The 18,404-nt window shown below is 52.2% G+C and overlaps 1 protein-coding gene across 2 annotated transcripts in view; it reads right to left on the reverse strand.

The window, feature by feature from the left end:
* Window positions 1-18,404, reverse strand: part of FAM3B (FAM3 metabolism regulating signaling molecule B) — a 41,380-nt gene that overhangs the window by 17,426 nt on the left and 5,550 nt on the right. The window contains exons 2-3 of one of the 2 annotated variants that reach the window (XM_060640502.3): window positions 16,913-17,056; window positions 7,904-8,027 (exon numbers count right to left, since the gene is read on the reverse strand). In XM_060640502.3, the coding sequence (XP_060496485.2) occupies window positions 7,904-8,027; window positions 16,913-17,056 (268 nt within the window). The remainder of the gene's footprint in view (window positions 1-7,903; window positions 8,028-16,912; window positions 17,057-18,404) is intronic. The other variant, XM_060640503.3, reaches the window with a different exon arrangement.

Raw genomic sequence — 18,404 nt, forward strand, 5'->3', positions numbered from 1 at the left:
ATGGAATAAAGACAGTCTCTTCAGCAAGTGGTGCTGGGAAAACTGGACAGCGACATGCAGAACAATGAACCTGGACCACTTTCTTACACCATACACAAAAATTAACTCAAAATGGATGAAAGACCTAAATGTAAGACAGGAAGCCATCAGAATCCTCAAGGAGAAAACAGGCAAAAACCTCTTTGATCTTGGCCACAGCAACTTCTTCCTCAACACATCTCTGGAGGAAAGGGAAACAAAAGCAAAAAATGAACTACCGGGACCTTGTCAAAATAAAAAGCTTCTGTACAGCAAAGGAAACAATCCGCAAAACTAAAAGGCAACCGACAGAATGGGAGAAGATATTTGCAAAGGACATATCAGATAAAGGGTTAGTTTCCAAAATGTAAAGGACTTATCAAACTCAACACCCAAAAACCAAATAATCCAGTGAAGAAATCGGGAAAAGACATGAATACACGCTTCTCCAAAGAAGACATCCGGATGGCCAACTGACACATGAAAAAATGCACAGTATCACTCATCATCAGGGAAATAGAAATCAAAACCACAATGAGATACCACCTCACACCTGTCAGAGTGGCTAACATTAACAACTCGGGCAACAACAGATGTTGGCGAGGATGTGGAGAAAGAGGATCTCTTTTGCACTGCTGGTGGGAATGCAAGCTGGTGCAGCCACTCTGGAAAACAGTATGGAGGTTTCTTAAAAAACTAAAAACAGAACTACCCTACGACCCAGCAATTGCACTACTAGGCATTCATCCAAGGGATACAGGTGTGCTGTTTTTTTAATTTTTTTAATGTTTATTTATTTTTGAGAGAGAGAGAGAGAATGCAAGCCATGGAGGGGCAGAGAGAGAGGGAGAAAGAATCTGAAGCAGGCTCCAGGCTCTGAGCTGTCAGCACAGAGCCTGATGCAGGGCTTGAACCCACCAACCGTGACATTGTGACCTGAGCCAAAGTCGGACACTCAACCGACTGAGCCACCCAGGTGCCCCCAGGTGAGCTGTTTTGAAGGGATACATGCACCCCCCGTGTTTATAGCAGCACTATCGACAATAGCCAAAGGATGGAAAGAGCCCAAATGTCCATCGATGGATGAATGGCTAAAGAAGATGTGGTATATAGATACAATGGTGTATTACTCAGCAATCAAAAAGAATGAAACCTTGCCATTTGCAACTACGTGGATGGAACTGGAGGTTATTACGCTAAGTGAAATTAGTCACTCAGAGAAAGACAAAAATCATATGACTTCTCTCATATGTGGAATTTAAGATGCAAAACAGATGAACATAAGGGAAGGGAAGGAAAAATAATACGAAAACAAGGAGGGGGACAAAACATAAGAGCCTGTTAAATACAGGGAACAAACTGAGGGTTGCTGGAGGGGTTATGGGTGATGGGCATTAACGTAGACACTTGTTGGGATGAGCACTGGGCATATACATAGGGGATGAATCATTGGAATCTACTCCTGAAATCATTATTGCACTATATGGTAACTAACTTGCATGGAAATGAAAAAAATAAGTGAATAATTTTTTTTAAAAAAAGGAACAGAGGTAAATAGAACTTTAGCATGAGTGTTTACGTTCACCTGACTAGGAGTGAGCTGTGTTTGTTATTTGCTGTGGGCTGTAGGTGCCAAAGGCTAAAATTTCTCTCCTATGTCTAAGATATGCCTAGAGACTCTCTTTTTAAAATTGGGTTTAGCCTTGTGGTTCTTTTACGCTGTAACCCTCTGTTTTGTTTTGGTTTTTTTTGAATATTTATTCATTTGGAGGGACAGAGAGAGAGAGAGAACAGGAGGGGGAGAGAGAGTGGGAGAAGAGAGAATTCCAAGCAGGCTCAATGCTAACAGCAGGAGGTCACGGGGCTCAATCCCACGAACCATGAGATCGTGACCTGAGCAAAAATCAAGAGTCAGATGCTCAACCAACTGCAAACCCCTGTTATGTCAAAGGAGCTTCTTTTGTGTGACGTTAAGATGTGGGGGAAGGGGAAATGTTGTACAGTCCCAAGACTGAGTCTCAATCTTTTGGGGAGCCTGTGCTACTTGGGCGGTGGGCTTCACAAGAGGCCATATTGTTTCTTTGACCCCTTAGGTGAGACAGGAAGGTTAGAGGGGGCTGGTTTAGAGGGGGGCCCTCTGGTGTTGGGTATTTTCCTCCCACAAGTCAGTTAGTATCAGGGAAAACCCACATTGGTTAGACTCTGGCAAAAAGTTTCTCTTGAAGGCAGGCCATCGTGAAGGAGAACAGAGCCCTGGGGGCATATTTCAGACCGGCTGTTTTCCCTTCCCCCTGACAAAAGCAGGAGGGGACTTTTTCTTTGATCTTTACTCTGAGGGCCTGGTGGGGTTCCTGGCAGAAAAACTCAGGAAAGTGTAGGGATTCCTCCAAGGTTTGGCCTGCAGGAGTTTTAATCTCTCAAAAGGTCCAAAACCCCCGTCAGCAGCAACTGACCAATTGCCCCTGAAGGATTCCTGCCTGATGCTGGCTCCAAGCTGACGTGGGATTCTGGGGATCTGCCCGTCTCTCCCGTTTTCAGGCCGGTGGTTTGCCCAGTGACCTCAATTCTCGGGTATGTGTATGTTTTTATGTATAGCATAAAAATTGGAGGTTTATGTGCCATGATCCAATCTAAGAGTTGTTTTCCCTTAACTGGCAGCTTTCGGACCACCTGCTATTATGTGAGACCTACTAGTTATTCGTCATACCATCATACTTGGGATGTTTTCTGGTTTTGTTGCTTTTTAAAATTTTAAAATTTTGCTTTCACTACACAGGTTTTTTGCTTTCGTTTTTTTTTTAACGTTTATTTATTTTTGAGAGAGAGAGAGAGAGACAGAGCACAAGCACGGGTGGGGCAGAGAGAGAGCGGGAGACACAGAATCCGAAGCAGGCTCTAGAGTCTGAGCTATTAACACAGAACCCGATACGGGGCTCAAATCCACGAACCACGAGGTTATGACCTGAGCCGAAGTTGGATGTTCAACCGACTGAGCCACCCAGGCACCCCATAGAGTGTTTTTGGCTTTGTTAAAGGTCATATATTTTAAAAATAGCATTTTAATAAGTGAACAGATAAAATATGGAGAAGATTTTTTACAAACACACAAAAAAGACTACTTTAATAGGTAAAGAATCTTGTAAACCAATAAAAAGGCCAGTGACAGAGGTGAAAATGGGCAAGAGATACGAACAGACAGTTTACAGAAAATCAACACAAAGGCTCTTAGCTTAAAAGATCCTCAATTCACTCACGGCAAAAGCAATGAAAGTAAAAATCTCATCTGAGACTTCAATTTCTATCTCTCAGAGTGGCAGAGATCAAAGTCTCTGTCAACATGCTGGGCTGGACAGACTATGGGGGAACGGTCATTCTCACTGTGCTAATCTGAATCCTCTGAGAAGCAGCTATCCGAACAGGATAAAATGCACAAGAATTTGTATCAGGGGAACTGCCTACAAGAGGAGAGGGGGAAGGGGCTGAGTTAAGGGGGGAGAGCCATCAGCTGCAATACGAGTCTGACCCTAAGCCAAAGACAGGGGGACGGAGCCATGCAGTCTCAGGAGGGTTCAGCGAGGCCACCGGGGCATCTAGAACCCAAGCCGGCCATCGGTCCTGACTCTCCCAGGAGTGGGTTTGCCTGGTGCCCCTCTGCTCACACGGATTTTCTCCTTCACCAAACTCTCCCCTGAGCTCCTTTTTTAACTAGGCCTGACTTCGAACGTTGTGCTCATGTCTGCATTGTCCAATTTTAGAAGAACTCTGCTAAGTCAGTTTATCCGGATCCCCCTCCCTTTGATAGCTGGTCACCCTCCATATCTGGTTGGGTTTGCTATCCACGTGGTGTCTGATCGCCCGGCCCGCCTTCAGCAAAACACAGGAGGGGACCAGGAAAGTGGAAGGCGCCATATCTTGGAAAAAGGAGTTAAAATTCCAGAGAGGGAGACAAGGCCGTCCCAGGATGACGGTGGATAGGGGTGCCAGACGGCAGCTGCACGGTGACCCGAGAACAACCTGGCTGACCCGAGTGGGTCGGAAGGCTCCAGAAGAGGAACTTGGTGGATATCTGATGGGACATTAGATTTGTTTTTTAACTAGAAGAACATTTTGGGATTAAACTGATGTAAGTAACAGAAAACCAAGCAAGCTGACGACCAACAAAAAGACAAGGAGACACAATGGTTGTACATGATGTGATTCAGCCACGAAGAACCTTCACTTAGCCGTGTTTAAAAAAAACAAACAGGGAGTCCTGGGTGGCTCAGTCGGTTGAGCATCTGACTTCGGCTCAGGTCGTGATCTCACCGTTCGTGAGTTCAAGCCCCGCGTCAGGCTCTCTGCCATCAGCACAGAGCCCGCTTCAGATCCTCTGTCTCCCTCTCTCTCTGCCCCTCCTCTACTTATGCTCTCTCTCTCTCAAAAATAAATAAATATTAAAAAAAAAAAGCAAACAAAACTGGAGGCCACCATTTGAATATATCCCTAGACCAACCATCACAGTCACGTAACCAAAACTTGACACGGAGACACTGACTCTGACCTTAAAATGTGACCTTTCCCCACATCCGGGTGACTTTTCAGCTGCGAACAAGTAAGGTCATGCCTCCGGAAGGCATGGCCGTCTCCAGTGACAAGTGACCCTGGACCACAATGCACTAACTCACGCCTGCCTCGTAAACGCCGCTGCGACTACGGAGGCCTGGGCTTTCCGACCACGGTCGGTTGGGAGGTCTCCTGTTCTCCAACCGTTTCCCACTCAGTAACACACTCATATCAAGGAAAAGTCCTTTGGATTTTCTCTTGACGGTCTTACTGATGCAAATGCTGGGGTTTGATCACACTAAAAGGCGTGGGTCAGGACTACGGTGTGGAGGAAGACAGCAGTGGGCGGTGTGGGGGGACCGCTCACCTACTGAGTGGCCGGCCCACAGATGATGCCTAACCTGGGAAAGCCAACAAGGGCCAGCCCGAGGCTGCCATTAGAGATGGGAAGTAAGGAAAGAGGCTGCCGAGAGATGGAAACTGCTGTCCCTGGGGCCGGCACGGCTGCGGTGCCCAGTAAGGGCTGGTGGCACTAAGGAAACGAGCGGCAGAGGACCGCCTTGTCTTCCTACATAAATTGTATTTTTTCTTCATATGATGATCACCACAACCCAGCACTCATTGCTCCGTGAGTCGACTACAAAAAAACCACAACGCTATGCCTGGCAAGTGACGCTCCGTAGGCCTCTGCATGGGTTTACTCCCCTGTCCCTTTTAACCTGCTTTTATCTGAGTCTATCCTGCTTTGCACCACGCCGTGTTCTGAAAACCATCTGGAATACTGTTTGAAAGCAGGCGAGCTACATTTGGGTCCCGCCTATTCATATCGTGAGTTGTTCCGTTAGAGTACTGGACTCAAGCCAGTCTACCCAGCACACCCCTGGACTCCAGGGCAGAATCCTGGCTCTGCCACGAGCTCTGAGTGACGAGGGGCAGGCTGCTGAATCTGTGAGTCGGTCCCCTTGACTGTGCCATGGGGATGACAGACGGGACACCTCACAGGAAGTCGCCTGAAGTTAACACATACGTGCATTAGTGTGTCCTAGGTTGGCATGATGCTGTTGCTTTGGCACCATGGTCAGGGGAAGGCTTCAGGCAGTGTGGACCAGTGGGAACCCGGCGCTCTGGGTCTAATTTGGAACAATTCCCTTATGGTGACGTGATTCTGGGTGAGCATCCCTATCCCACTGTCCCTACCCCTCCCAGGTCCCCCTCTTCCTTTTTTTTTTTTTTTAAGCTTATTCCTTTAGTTTTGAGAGAAAGAGAGTGCAGGGAAGGGGCGGAGAGAGAGGGAGACAGAGAATCCCAAGCAGGCTCCACACTGTCAGCGCAGAGCCTGACGTGGGGCTCGAACTCACGAGCCGTGAGATCATGACCTGAGCTGAAATCAAGAGCTGGACGCTCAATGGACCGAGCCCCCCAGGTGCCCCTCCCCTCTTCTCTACCACAGGCTCCTGCTCGGTTTTCAAGCCGAATCCCCACCTTGTCTCCTCCATGGACCTCTCTGGCAATCCCATTCAATGGTACATTTGCTTCTGGAATATTCCACAACCACCCACAAAATCACCATATCGCCTTCACCACGGAAGACTGAAAAATCTGTTCTCTCCCAAGTATAACAGTTCTTGGTGGGGAAGGAGGGGCTTGGCCCCCAGGAGACATGCGGCCGTGTGTAGAGACACGTATGGCTGTCACAGCCGGACGGGGTAGCCTATGGTATCCAGCAGCTGGACGTCTGGGATGCTACTGAACCCACGACACAGACAAGGTCATTGGTCCACAGGGTCAGTGGTGTTGAGGTGGAGAACCCTGGACTGTGACATCAGCTCCTTGAGCACAAGAGCCATGTTTACTGTCCTATTCTGCCACCGAGTGCCCCACCCGGGGGGTTTGTGTGAAGGAATGTTTACCGATAAGCCCCCCGGGGCTGAGTAAAGCGGGCCTTGGGTGAGTGAGGGACCCCCAAAGGGCAATGTGCTTTCCATCCAGTCCCCGTACGGAATGGGGAATGTGCTGAGACCAGGCAAGGGCGGGGGGTGCCGAGTCTTTGGCTCGTGCCCTGGCGTGCTACGCTCCTTGGGAGGATGAGCTAAGTGCAGAGACGACGAATTAAAAGTTGGAGAGAGGGACGTGCATCTCTCGCAATGAACCAGCCAGCAACGAGAAAGGAAGGCGAGCCCAGTTTTGGGAAAAGGGTGGATGATTGGGAAAGACTTCCTCCTCCGTGTTGGGGAAAGCCCACGCTCTCTCTCCTTTGTAGTAACTATTCATGGCCTAAGCATCCTTAAGCTAGGTGTTACGGATTGCACTGTGGCCTCTCAAAATCCACGTGCTGATGTCCTAGCTCGCGGTACCCCAGAACGTGACCTTCTTTGGAGGAAGGGCCTTCCAAGAGGTGACTAAGTTAAAATGAGGCCATTAGGGTGGTCCTACTTCATATGACTGGTGTCCTTTTTAAAGGGGGGAATTAGGACACACACACACACACACACACACACACACACACACACACACAGAAGACAGCTCTTTGCAAGCCCAGGAGAGAGGTTGGGACAGACTCCCCCTCACAGAGGGAACCAGCCCTGCCCACACCTTGACCTTGGGCGACCAGCCTCCAGGACTGTGAAAGAATGAATAAATGGCTGTTGTTTAAGCATCCGGTCCGCGGTGCTTTGTTAGGGCCCCCCGGGCAGAGGCAAACACTAGGCCAGGGCAGTTCTAAGCGCCGAGATTTATTTAAGCTATCGTGGGTCAGGCTGTCAGGAAGGAGGTGTGGGCTGCCAGGAGAAACGACATCTGCTTTAATCCACGAGGGTGAGGACCATAAAAAGAAAAGGGAAGCAAGGGGCGCCTGGGTGGCTCAGTCGGTTGACTTCAGCTCAGGTCACGATCTCAAAGTTCGTGGGTTCGAGCCCCGCGTCGGGCTCTGTGCTGACGGCTCGGAGCCTGGAGCCTGCTTCGGATTCTGTGTCTCCCTCTCTCTCTGCCCCTTCCCCGCTCACGTTCTGCCTCTCTCTCTCAAAAATAAATAAACAGTAAAAAGAATTTTTTTTAAAGAAGGAAAGCAAGACGGCATCTGCTGAATTCTGGCATGTCTATGACTTTGGAGGGCTGTGCCATGCGTTCGAAGCAGGGCACAACATGGAAGCTCGGCGCTGTCCCACCCGCAGGCAAATGAGAGCTCAAGGCGGGGACACCCCCCCCCCACAGGACACAGCAGCTGTCGCCCCCATTCCCGCTTGGATTCTCAGCCTTTGCCTTTCCCTCTGAGGGCACGCATGCCACGGGGCTGGCCCCGGGGAAGGGAAGGCATCACGTGGGTGTCCTCATCACAGGTACTCACAGCTCGTCTTCAAAGCAGATTTTGGCATACTTGTCCCTGCCGCCCCCGCTGAGCAAGCGGTAGGCGTAGGTGTCCGAGGGGCATGGGGTCCAGTGGTCACATTTCTGCCTTTTAGGGGCTGGGGCTGCAACAAACAGGAACATAACGGTTAGCATCTTGCAGGTACTTGTCAAATGGACCCACTACTCGACCGTGAGCAGTGGCCCTTCGATCCCAAGACTCCACCCTGGCAAGTCCCACCTGGAGTGGGGAAGGGAGTCACCAACTTTGCATTGGCAGCGTCTGAAATTCCCCTAGAGATACAGCTGGTTTAACCTGCATGTGTCTTTTTTTTAATGTTTATTTATTTTTTAGAGACAGAGAGACAGAGCACAAGTTGGGGAGGGGCAGAGAGAGGGTGAGACACAGAATCGGAAGCAGGCTCCAGGCTCCGAGCTGTCTGCACAGAGCCCGACGCGGGACTTGAACTCACAAGCCGTGAGATCGTGACCTGAGCCGAAATCGAAGCTTAACCGACTGAGCCACCCAGGCGCCCCTGATCTGTGTTCGTCTTAAAATAACAAATATGCACAAGGGAGAGGATGCTGGGTGGGCATAACAATTTCAGAAGGTGAGGGAGCCCCTGCCCAGGGCCGGTTCCCTCACTGACATTCTTAGCACACAATATGGAAAGAAAGCTCCCTTGGGTCGAAGGGGGCTGGTGAGCAAAGCAATAGCCATCTATGGAGCATTTACCCAGCTTCTGCATTTACACACCCTGACACACACACACACACACATACACACACACCTGCTCTGGCCACGTGACCACTGTCCTTCCATATGAGCCTGAGACACTGAGTTTTTCCGCCAGGGGGCGACGAGGTCAGCGCTGGCAGGCCATAGAGATGTCTCCCCAGCACCCCTACTTCACAGGGGCAGCACCTCAGGAGCCCAGCTGGCCCTGAGACAGCCCCGCGCCCCTCCCTCTGCCGGGTGCCATGTGGCCGTCCCTACCACGTGCCCTTCTCTGTCTGCCATCGTCCACAGAACCCGCCGTGCTGTGCCCAGTTCAGATTTAAATCCCAAGTCCCCCTCTCGCTTGTCCAGTTTGACCAGAGGTGTGATCCGTGCCTCTCTGACTGAGGACGCACGGCTGTGACAGCCGGGCGGGTGGTGAGGCCCTGGGAGGCCCTGCTGGCGGGAATCCGGGTGCAGACACGCACGGGGAAGGTCCAGAGCTGGACAGGCAGAACTTCTAGGGGAGCACAGAGAAGCAGGTGCCCCGGCTGGGGATGGGGGCCCACGGAGCTCTCCAGGGAGCACATGCTCCATCCACAGCTTCCCCTCCCTCCTCGCCTGCCCCGCCCCTGAGACCTCCCCGCTGCCCAGCTCTCTGTTCTTTCTTTCTCCTGGCCCTCAGCTTATCCCCCAGTCCCCTTCCCCCAGGAGACGGTGTCTGTCTCTTCTCCGCCATGCTCCCAGCCCCCAGGTGGGATGTGGTAAACGCAGCGGCTCCACTGTTAGTTGACCGACTGAGTGGGCATCTGCACCCCCCGGGTGGGGGAGAAATCTCCTGACTTCAGAGACACCCAACTCTGTCCCCACCCCGCGCCCCATGCGAAAGCCGCGAGGGACCGTAGGGCTTTCTGGACACGTGTGGCTGCAGGCCCCGGTCCACCTTCACCAACCTTCCTTCCTATCGAGTCTATCTTTTAACACAAGAAAGGACCATGGGGTTTTTTACCTTTCCTTGTTTAATTTCTGCCGGAGAAAAATAAAGTGAAAGAAAAGGACAACAGTCCACGTTTTCACTCTAAAGAGTCTTGAGACTCTTTTTGGCATATCTTCCTCCAGACTTTTCTATGCATGCAGAGGGTATCTGCAAAGTTGGTAAACATAGATTGTATATATTCAAGCGGTACGTTACTTCCATAAGTGTTCACATAATGTACTCAATACGTTTTTTTCCCAATCTCTAAATTTAAAGCGAGGGGTCCAACCGTGAATGTGAAAAAGTGCCAAAAATACAGTATCTTCTCTGTGTCTCTGGATTTGGGGCACTACAGTATTTATTTTAGGTCTTTTTTTTTTCTTCCAATTTAATAAGAATACCCATTACTTCAAAGTTAGAGGTAATTTCCCTAAAAACGCACCGGGCATAGTATTTGAAAACGTTAACATACTGTTTAAAAGGAGATGTGTGCGGCAGGGGTCTGGGTAGCTCAGTCAGTTAAGCATCTGACTCTTGGTTTTGGCTCAGGTCACGATCTCACGGTTCGTGGGATCGAGCCCCGCACCAGGCTCTGCACTGACAGTGCGGAGTCTGCTTGGGATTCCTTCTCTCCCTCTCTCTCTTTCTCAGAATAAATAAATAAATAAACATTTAAAAAATAAAATAAAAGCAGGTGTGCCCTGTCTCCTGGCTTGCAGACATCCTGTGTATACAGCCCACCCAGAGAGAATATTCTTGAACGGGGATCCACATACATCCTACCGGGTACTTGCCTTGCCTTAACGTTGGTGTCCCTGTCCCTTTAACAAGCACACAGACTTGCTCCCTCGTGCGCGGACCCTGCTGTTCCCCACACAACTGGAACTAGAGTCACCGAAGCAGCCCTCTGCTCTCGGAGAAGGACACTGCTTCCGGGTCTTGCCATCACCCCAGGCTGTAGGAGGGCCCTGGCCATGTGGTCCTCTCAACCTAGAGCTGAGAAGGAACTACGTGTGTCCTGAACGCACTGAGCATGATGACAGGAGTGCCATGTTGACGGACGGAGGTGGCCAGTGTCCCGTGTGCCCAACGGCCACATTGTGCCCCCCGGGAATGTGGAGACAGAACGACAGCAGATTAGTACAGTGATGGTAAGGGTTAGAGGAAAAGGGATTTTGGATTGTTCTAGAGCCAGGAGCCGGGACTCCACCTGGGAGAGAGACCTGGTGAAGGTCAGGAGGAAACAAGGGCTGGATGGGGCAGTGCGGGCTGGGTCCCAACCTGAGCTGTTCTGTTCTCCTGTTGCTGTCCCCTCTGCCCCGCCTGGCTGGGGCTCAGGGACACGGACAAGGTGACTGGCGCAGCAGGGCAAGCACAGTACAGACTTGACCCGCCTATCCCTCCCGCCCTCTCACCCCAGGCCTGACGCTGGAGTTTCCCAGCCGGGCCGTCCTTGGGAGATGGGGAGGAGGGCTCCCATAAGGATGTTCTCCCGTGGCCTCCTCCTCCCCTGGGGTCAGCAGCATGACCCGACTTGCTGTCTGCACGGCGGCCAGCTCCCCGGGGGGCCGGGTGGGCTGGGAGCAGGGCCCCATGCTTTGCCGGGAGTGCCATGGGCCGGTCTTCCAAACCTGTGGCCCCGCCACTCACAGGCCCTTGCAAAATGCAGGTGCTGCTCGTGTAGATGTGTGTGGGTGCGTTTTCTAGAAGGGAGGCGTTGGTTTTCATAGGATTCTCCAAGGAGAATGTGGTTCTTGTGACCAAAGTGACGTGGAGATGCTGTTTTCTCACAGGGCCTGGGGACGGTTGTGTAGCATTTTAAAAAGGTTTTCTGGGGGCTCCTGGGGGGCTCAGTCGGTTGAACGTCCGACTTCGGCTCAGGTCATGATCTCGCAGTTCATGAGTTTGGGCCCCGCATAGGGCTCTGTGCTGATGGCTCAGAGCCTGGAGCCTGCTTCGGATTGTGTGTGTGTTTCTCTCTCTGCCCCTCCCTCACTCTGTCTCTCTCTCTCCCTCAAAAATAAATAAACACTAAGAAAAAATTTTTTAAGGTTTTCTTAACCTTCTACCCATTCCCTAGAAGCACAAAATACCATTACGTGAACAAAGATCGTATTCGTTATTTGGAGTGGGGGTGTGGAAGGACAGATACATCGTCTCAGAAGACAGAGCTCTGTCCAAACCCTGCCTCTTCCCCACCATGCTCCCCAACCAGGTTCACTCCTTGACAAATTCGCAGAGTCTGACAACACAGATAGGTATTCAAAAAATACCTGTCAAATACCCGACACTGTGTTACATCTAGGTCCTGGGCACTTTTCCTGAAATTCATTCCCCAAAGACTGAACAGGAAAGCCCTCGTGAGCACCCAGAAGCTGACGCCCAGCCAGCACAAACAGCCAGCCTGCTGGTCAGTATCCTGCTTATGGGTCTCCCAAAAAACCCGCTTGTTGTTCTCAGTAAGACCCGATGTCCTGACGGGCGGTGTGGTTCCCACACGGCCGGCCTCCTGCTGGGAATTTCAGTCCAGAAATCATTCTCTTGCTGAGGGAAGTCTACCTTAGTTCTTATCCGTACATTAACTAAAGCAAATATAGGTTCTTAGGCTCCACCCTGAACCCAGATTTTTGATTTCCTGGAGCAGGGTCCAGGAACCTGTCTTCCTGAAGTACTTCCTGATTTGGGAACCATGGCTACATTCACCCCTTTAAATGAGGAAGGTGATTCCAGAAATGCGATCCTGCCGTGTGCTCCAGGAAGAGAGGAAGGGTGCTCCCGGGCGTGTGCTGAGGGCATTTCAGCCATGTCAACTCGCCTCATTGTTCTATAGGAGATGAAAGTCCGGTCCACAAAAAGCAAAGCCCAGAAGGCACCCAAAGAGGGCTGGTGTCTCTCATAATCAGTGATAATGATTTCTCAGATGCCCCCAGGGCGGTGACAGGTGATAGACGCTTGGCACACCCACCGGTTCCCCTGGCTCAGTGATGCCAATGCAGAAAGATGCTGAACCCCACGGGGAGACTGTGTGGGCACACCGCCGTGTCACCTCCACTGAGCTTCTGTCCCCATGTCCCCCCAAAGGGAGTGGCATTGCACCTTCACTGAGGGGGCATGGGATTAGAAAGCAGGAAACGCAGCTGATCCCGGAGGACACAGCACCCTGGAAGGCAGGGTTGATTTTGGAACTGGAAAGAGCCAAAAATGCAGACGTAGACCGCATTTACAATGTCCCCTCAGCGACAGAGGAGGGATCTCGAAGACACTGACAACTAGTTAAGAGCAGAATTAGAAGTGGCTTTTCGGGGAACCTGGGTGGCTCAGTCAGTTGGGCGTCTGACTTTGGCTCAGGTCATGATCTCTCAGTTTGTGAGTTCGAGCCCCGCGTCAGGCTCTCTGCTGCCCACAGAGAGCCTGCTTCGGATCCTCTGTCCCCCTCTCTCTCTCTGTCGCCCCCTCTCTTACCCACCCCCGTTTATGCTCTCTCTCTCTCACTCTCTCTCTCTCTCTCTCTCAAAAATAAATAAAGGTTAAAAAAAAAAGTAGCTTTTTCAGGGGCACCTGGGTGGCTCAGTCAGTTGACTGTCTGGCTCTTGATTTCAGCTCGGGTTATGATCTCACGGTTCGTGGGTTCGGGCCCCGCATTGGGCTCTGGGCTGACAGTGTGGAGCCTGCTTGGGATTCTCTCTCTCCCTCTCCCTCTCCCCCTCCTCCGCCCCTTCAAAAAAAATAAATAAATAAACATTTCTTAAAAAGTACTTTTTCTGGCTTTTTTGTGCAACGGTAGCCATTTAGCGGTCATCAGCTCCTCTCACCTCGGCTGAGAATCTAGGAAGGCAGCTCACCACGGCTGATTTGCCTGGCTTGGTCCCCTCTCGCAAGAGTGCCTAAGAAAATGATTCGACGACCTCGTATCTGGAGTATACGAGAGAAAACTCCAACAGGATCCTCCTTCCCCTTGCTCTCTCCTGAAACTGACCGTCGCGGCCTGGGGTTGCAAGCTGTGTGTGGGGCACGCGGGGCCTCCCACCAGATGCACCCCTCGAGTGACGTACAAATTCTTCCACGGACACTTACTAAAATACCTGTTAGACATCAGGTACCGGCCCCAACCTGACGGGACCGCAGTCGACGCAAGAGCTTTCATACACGCAAACGCGGGAGACGGAAGGTAAGCTAGGACGGGTCATGGTACATTGTGACATGTGCCGTGGGGTGCGGGAGGGGGGTGATCAGGCATCAGTAGCTTCACACGTACCCAAAACTCCCTGCAAATCAACAAGAAGAAAGAGAACCACCGCAGAGAAACGGGCAAGGCACACACGCACAGTATACGGAGGAGGGGACAGGGCACAGGGACGAAGGCCTGGCGTTCCCAGTCGCCGCCTGCCACGGAACCGCGGGCCCCGGGCCGAGGGGTCAGCACCTTCTGATGCCAAGATACACTCATCGGCAGGACAGGACAGTTCTGTCTGCGATTAGGTATCCAAACAGAGAGATGCTGTCACCACGAGACGCTGGTTGGGAGAATGGACTGGAGTGGAAAATGGGGCGAAGGGGCAGGAAAAGTCAAACCAGGGCCGCCTTTGCCCAGGTAGGCGATAACCTGGCATGTTAACTCCCTCACCTGGGCAGAGGGTCAAAGACGTGGGGAGGAAGGGCGGTGGGGGGAGACTGAGGCCTGAGGGGAGAGAAGGAGCCGCAAGGCGCTCTGTCCTCCGGGGCGAGCACGGCATCCTTCACAAAGGAGCCAGGCCGATGCAGTCAGTCCTCTCACCAAACATGAGGAACAGGGTGGCACAGGGCAGCCAGAGCATGGATTCCCAACGGCCGGGTCGCGGAAACCACCAGATTCAGGGGTACTTGGGATGAGCTCAGATTTACCGTCTCGTAAAGACGGCGGGGAGGCAACATCCAACGTGGGGACGGTATAAGCCCAGCAGAGCACGGACTCGCGGGGTGAGAATTAACTTCAGAAAACCCAAAGCCACCACCCCCCGGCTGGGCGGCTGTGCCGGGAGGTGGGTCATTTTCAGAGAATAGTTTATGAAGTGGAAAAGCAAACCACGGATTAGGGGGAAAGCCCGAGGTTGAGGGGCGTCAGGGCCAAGTGAGGGGGGCTCAGCCCACGTGGCCTCGGGCACGGGGGTGAGTGCTCTGTGGGTGCCTCCGGCTCCTGGGCCCCCGTCCGTCTGTGCCCAGCACCGATCTCACAGGCCAACACGCTCCTTCCTCTGCTTCAGATCTGATCAGACATGGGGGGGTCACTGAGGACATGAGAACAAACACTCCCAGGAGGGTGTTCCCGTCATTCTGCTGAGCCAAGAGTAACAGAGGTCCCTATGCTGATGGCAGGAGCTACGCTCACCTTGAACCCTGTCCAAAGCCAAGGATGACTAGGTCCCTGTGTGCTCAACAGGCACGGAGGAGTGCAGGTGTCCAGAGGGACCCAGGGGTTCACTGAGGGCTGTACAGGCAGTGCCTGGCCAAAGGGTACCTGTGTTTGCACGGAGGCCACTCCCTGGGGGCTTGGCAATGGCATGAAATGAGCCCCACAGCAAAGCCCGCAGAGCCCCAAGGACGACGCGGTCCCTGTTAATGTCTTATCCACGCGAGCCCTGAACCACCAATCGATCACTAGGCTCAACCCCCAAACTCTGAGCCCACCAGACGCCCAGGAAGTCATGTGTCCCTCCAAAGTGGAGCCGACTGCCAGCAGGAGCCAGGATGCAGCCCTCACACCAGCCGTGGTCAGCCGCTCTCCCGCCACCTCTGGGTTTCCAGGAACCAGATAGTGCTTCAGTTGCAGGGGAAGGTGACAGGGCCTCCCCCGGCCTGCGCTGGGGCCGGGGGGGGGGGGGGTGTCTGGGAAACCACACGAAGGAGCCCCACTCAAAAGGCAGGCCTCAGAGGCAGCTCCTAGAGGCAAGCCCACGTCCAGGAAGGACGGCACATTTTGTATAACAATGGGGACGATGAGAAAGCCCTTTGAGGGTGTCTCCCATGTTCTCTATGTGTGTGGGCCCCACCTGGCACTGAGCCTCATCCAGTCTGGATACTGTAAGCGTACCCAATTGCATGCACATTCACTATGGAAACTTCATTTAAAATAAAAAGTCATAATCACTTCCTAGAAAGTTACGGGTTTTTTAAAATTTTTTTTATGGGGGTGGTCATAAAAGGGAATTAATCCAAGGGCGCCTGGGTGGCTCGTCGGTTAAGCGTCCGACTCCTGATTTCTGCTCAGGTCCTGATATCGTGGTTTGTGGGATCGAGCCCCACATGGGGCTCTGCACTGACATCAAGGAAGCTTCTTGGGATTCTCTCTCCCTCCTTCTATCTCTGCCTCTACTCTGCCCATTCTCCCCCATAAATAAATAAATAAATAAATAAATAAATAAATAGCTTTTCAGAAATGCGATTAATCTGAAAAGGAAGAGATTTACAAGTTTTTTTTAAAGATTTTATTTGGGGGGGGGGGTCTCCTGGGTGGTTCAGCCAGTTAAGTGTCCGACTTTGGCTCAGGTTATGATTTCATGGTTTGTGGGTTTGAGCCCTGCATCGGGCTCTGTGCTGACAACTCAGAGCCTGGAGCCTGATTTGGATTCTGTGTCCCCCTCTCTCTGCTCCTTCCCCATTCACTCTCTCTCTCAAAAATAATAACCATTGGAAAAAAAGATCTCTTTTTAAGTAGGCCCCACACCCAACATGGGGCTCAATCAAACTCATGACCCTGAGATCAAGAGTCGTATCCTGTACCGACTGAGCCAGCCAGACACCCCCCTTGCTTTTGCAACTTCTTAAAAATCATTACCCAGTTTTTTATATTTGCGCAAATTAATTTTGTAGGACCCATTTCTGCATTGGAAACGTGCCAGCTTACCTACTTACAATGAGATTTCGAAAAAGGGTACGAATCACTACCTGAGTGCCCCACGCCTTTTCCTATGGAGACTGTAACGGAGATTTTGTGGTTTCACTTCATTCCCAGTTTGCGTCGTATTCCAAATGCTTATTTTTATCTGACACCTCCTGGACATGAAGTTTCTTTGTTTTCCTAACATCATAGTTTGTCGTGGGGTCTCATATGGGGATGAGCAGGGGTACCCTACCTTGGAAAGGTGTGAGAGCCCAAGGGGCGAGTATTACCCCCCCTTCTCCCCCTCTCCTCATCATCATCACCATCACCATCACCATCATCATCATGATCAACTTCACCAACATCAAATGGCCAGCTTGGGCACAGCTGAGGCCAGACGCCCCCTCACCACCACGGCTGGGTTTCAGAACCGTGAGTTGACACATCTCATGGAACTCACCCTTGAGGACAGGCCTCTCACCAATGCTCCGGATGCTATAAGCAGCACTGGACAGGGATACCTCCGGAATGAGCTCTGCGAGCAGGTACCCAGAATACCAGGCGCATATGGACGCGAAGAGGAAGAACACAGCCTTCAGAGTGCCTGGGGACAGACAAGACACAATGGTGGATGGCCGGGGAACAGGTGCCACCCTAGCCCCCTTCCTGCACCACGTCTGCAGGGCGCTCCGAGGAGAAATTACTCCTGGGTAAGCGGGAGCCGGGTCAGGCCCATGGCTGCCTCGATGAAGCCATGATGGCTTCGCAGGCGCTGCTAAGACTAAGCATTTGTCGCCATCGCAGCGAAAGATGCAAACAAGTTAGGGATGTTTCCTACGCCCATTTTTTATATTTGCGCTCGGTCTGGGTCTCAGCTTCCTCAAATGCTAACATCAATGATTCATTAGTGGCTTGCGGACTGAAAATCCCAGAGGGTGGGGACTTTGTTTTGTTTATGCTGAGATCAGCACCGGGAGTCTCTGTAACACTGGGAACAGCCACCAAGCCTGTCATTATCATCACAGACAAGTTGGCGGCGAAACCTAGGTCTGGCAGAAGGAGAAAGTCCCTGGAGGGAGTCTTTCCGGTTGACTGGCTCTGGTGCCTTCCTCCCACTTTTTTCTAATGTTTTATTATTTATTCTTGAGAGAGACAGAGTGCGAGCAGGGGCGGGGCAGAGGGAGAGGGAGACACAGGCTCCAGGCTCTGAGCCGTCAGCACAGAGCCTGACGCGGGGCTCAAACCCGCCAACGGTGAGATCGTGACTTGAACCGAAGTCAGCCGCTCAACCAACTGAGCCACCCAGGCGCCCCAATTAAAAAAAAAAGGCATCACCCACTCTTGGTCAGGGGAAGCCTAGGGGGTCAACTCCTCGTCCCTTCACAGACAACCTGCCACCGGTCCTTTCTGATTTCAGCCCCCAAATATCTCAAAGATCAGGACTCAGTTCAGGATCACCCACAGTGCCAAGATGGAGGCCCAGCATAAAAAGGCAGCACGAATTTCCCGATCAGCATTTAACTATGTGTTAATGGGTCCAGTCCTAAGAATTAAGAAAAAGCAGGACAGGGGGGAGGGAGGAGAGGATAAAGAAAAGAAGGTGGAAAAAGAAAAGGGGAAGGGAAGGGACCCACCCCCCGCCCCCCCGCCTGGCCCCACCATGTTCTGGCTGCCTCACGTCTGCACCCACTCAGGCCAAGCACCTAGAAATAACTGTCCCCTCCCACAGCCTCCAGGCCTCACCTCCCACAGGTGGCTCAGGGCGGCCGTGCTGGTCGAGGCCTCCCAAGTCCTCCACGCTGCCAGCGCCCTGTCCCTGGAGGGCAGACTCCCCTGTGCATGGCCTCTCCAGACGACCCTCCTGCTCCATGACAGGGCTCCCACTTTGTGGGCACGGCTGGCCTTCTCTGCCGGCTCTCCCTCCCAGGGCGCAGCCCGGGCCTCTCCTCAGG

This window comes from Panthera onca, chromosome C2, assembly GCF_046562875.1.
Source record: "Panthera onca isolate mPanOnc1 chromosome C2, mPanOnc1 haplotype 2, whole genome shotgun sequence".
In the NCBI taxonomy this organism is placed as follows: Eukaryota; Metazoa; Chordata; class Mammalia; order Carnivora; family Felidae; genus Panthera; species Panthera onca.